The sequence below is a fragment of the Penaeus japonicus genome, unplaced genomic scaffold, assembly GCF_977035675.1.
Source record: "Penaeus japonicus unplaced genomic scaffold, GWHDUDI00000001_assembly GWHDUDI00000022, whole genome shotgun sequence".
Taxonomy (NCBI): domain Eukaryota; kingdom Metazoa; phylum Arthropoda; class Malacostraca; order Decapoda; family Penaeidae; genus Penaeus; species Penaeus japonicus.
The window spans coordinates 36,149,768-36,152,267 of record NW_028234424.1 but is presented as its reverse complement, the minus strand read 5'-3'; the positions used below and the strand labels follow the sequence as shown (position 1 = coordinate 36,152,267).

Below are 2,500 nucleotides of genomic sequence, written 5' to 3'. Positions count from 1 at the left end.
TTCTGAACCCAATACTACTACTGCTACTACTACTATTGCTATTACTATTATCATTACTATAACTATTACAATGATTGTTACTACTAATATAATTACTATTACTACTGCTACTACTACTTCTTTAACTGTTGCCACTGCTACTACCACTACTAACATTACTACAACCGCATCTACAACTACTACTAATATTACTATTACCCCCACTACTACTACGACTACAAATACTACTACAGCTTCCTTTTCTTTATCATACCTATTCCTTTGTAACGACATCCATTCAAATTATTTCCAAGGACAATTAAAAAAAAAAAAAAATAGGAACGTGAAACCGGCAATGTAAGCTTACATTTCTACTCTCAAAATATCTGACATCAAAGAGGTAGTAGCCCTTTTCTTATTCCTCAAAGACCGTTGCTTTTTCCTCCTTATTTTTTGAAGAGGAGGGGGGAAGGGAGGGAGGGGGGGGATGAAAGAAAAAAAAAAAAAAGAAAAAAAAAAGAAAAAAAAAAAAAAAAAAAGAGAGAGAGAGAGTGCTTCGTCTAATGACCATTTGGAAGGTCCGGCGTGTTTTTTGACTCAAGAGGGTAACAAGACAACGAAGTTATCCCGCACCGGCTAACAGAATTTCCCTTCCTCGCACGGGCGCGAAAGTGGAACGGAAGAGGAGAGGTTCCGCCGCCAACGAACTGAAGACACGAGACGCACACGGGGCTTCTAATTGACTAACTTTCCTCGGAGATCGTTGGCAGCTTTTATTACGAGAGTTTTTGTAACTTTTCCTCACTCTTCTGAAACTCCTGTCGCTCTGTTTATCATACATCTTTGTCTGGCTAGCTTTATCTGTCTACTGTCTGTTTCTGTTTTTCTATCTGGCTATCTGTTTAACGGTATGTGTATATATATACATATATATATATATATATATATATATATATATATATATATATATATATATATATAATATATATATATATTTTTGAAAAAAAATATATATATATATATATATATATATATATATATATATATATATATATATATATATACATATACGTATGTACGTATGTCTATTGCGTCAACCCATCTCCGTCTTCCTTTCTGGCATCCTCTTGCTTCTCCCATCTCCCTTTCCCTCTCTCAGCCCAGCCTCCCTCTCGTTCTCCTGTACTTCCATCACTCTTAATCATAACAATGGCAATGGCCCAAAGTGTACCAACGCCAATATTTCACACGGAATGTTCAGGCCGAGCAACTCAGGCAAAGCTCTTTGTGAGGGGGGTGTGGTTTATGGAGCATGGGGGGTAGGCATAGGGTGGGGGGGGAGAGGGGAGGGGGAAAGGAGTGAGGGGAAGGGAGGGGTGAAGAGAAAGGGGCGTTGGAGGGAAGCTAATGGGGAGGGGGTGAGGAATGGGCAAAGAGGAAAGTGTTGTTTAGGGACGTATGGCGCCTTGGCATTGCTTAGATTGGTGTTACTTTTAGTGTTGTTTAGGAGATGAGGTCGATTACGAAAAATGAAGGAAAGAAAGAAAAAAAAAGGGGGAAGTGAGATAGAGAGAAAGCGTTTTAGCTTTCTCGTCACTTCTGGAAACTTCCGGAAGCCTTCCTTCTCCACACTTCGTTTTCCTGTTCTTCTTCCATCTTTTTCCTCCTTCGTTTCCTTCCCAACAACACTATCCTTTCACCCCCTTCCTCTCCCCCCTTACCCTCCTCCTTCCTTCCGACCTACAATACCTCCTTTTTTATTCCCTTTTTTTCTTCCTGCAACGCCATTCTAACACCAAACTTTCTTCCCCGCAGCGTGACCAATCAGACGCTAGCACAGCAGAACAGCACCTACTACCAATGCTGTTCGGGATTCTGTATAGACATGCTGCAGAAATTCTCGGATGAGCTGGGCTTCTCGTACGATCTCTTCCGTGTTGAAGACGGCAAGTGGGGTACGCTCGAGGTGAGTTCTCTATTTTCTCTTTTTCTTTTTTCTTTTTTTTTCGTTATTTGTTATTATCATCGTCCTTGTGTCTAACTTTGTCTTTTGTGTTGCTTTGTTAGGACTATTTGAGGTGATTTGAGTGTGTGTGTGTGTGGGTGTGTGGGTGGGTGGGTGTGTTTAATTTTCTTTTTCTTTCTTTCTCTCTTTCTCCTTTTTTCCTTTTCTGTTGATTGATGGGTTTTCTTTTACTTACGTTTTCTTTTCTGTTCTAGGTATTTGGTTTTGTTACGAATCCATCCCTTGGTTTATCTCAATGTCCACCATTCTAGAAGGAAAGGAAACACCATATGTTAGATATCATGTGTTATTTTTTTAATCATTATATTTAACAGGATCTTTTGTCATTTGTTATTTTTCCCGTTTGTCATTTCAAACTAAGAACATTAATAGGTCATCAGTGCTCTCCCTCTCCATCCCTTTTTTCCTACTTTCTCTATTTTTCTCTCTAATGCTCTCCTTATTTCACTCTCTAACTCTCTCTCTCCCATTTTGTTCTTCCTTCTCCCTCTCCCT

General features: G+C 39.4%; 1 protein-coding gene across 3 annotated transcripts in view; it reads left to right on the top strand.

Moving 5' to 3' along the window:
- Positions 1 to 2,500, top strand: part of LOC122263048 (glutamate receptor ionotropic, NMDA 2B) — a 786,594-nt gene that overhangs the window by 692,724 nt on the left and 91,370 nt on the right. For all 3 annotated transcript variants that reach the window (XM_086549854.1, XM_086549852.1, XM_086549853.1), the window contains exon 10: positions 1,795 to 1,945. In XM_086549854.1, the coding sequence (XP_086405980.1) occupies positions 1,795 to 1,945 (151 nt within the window). The remainder of the gene's footprint in view (positions 1 to 1,794; positions 1,946 to 2,500) is intronic.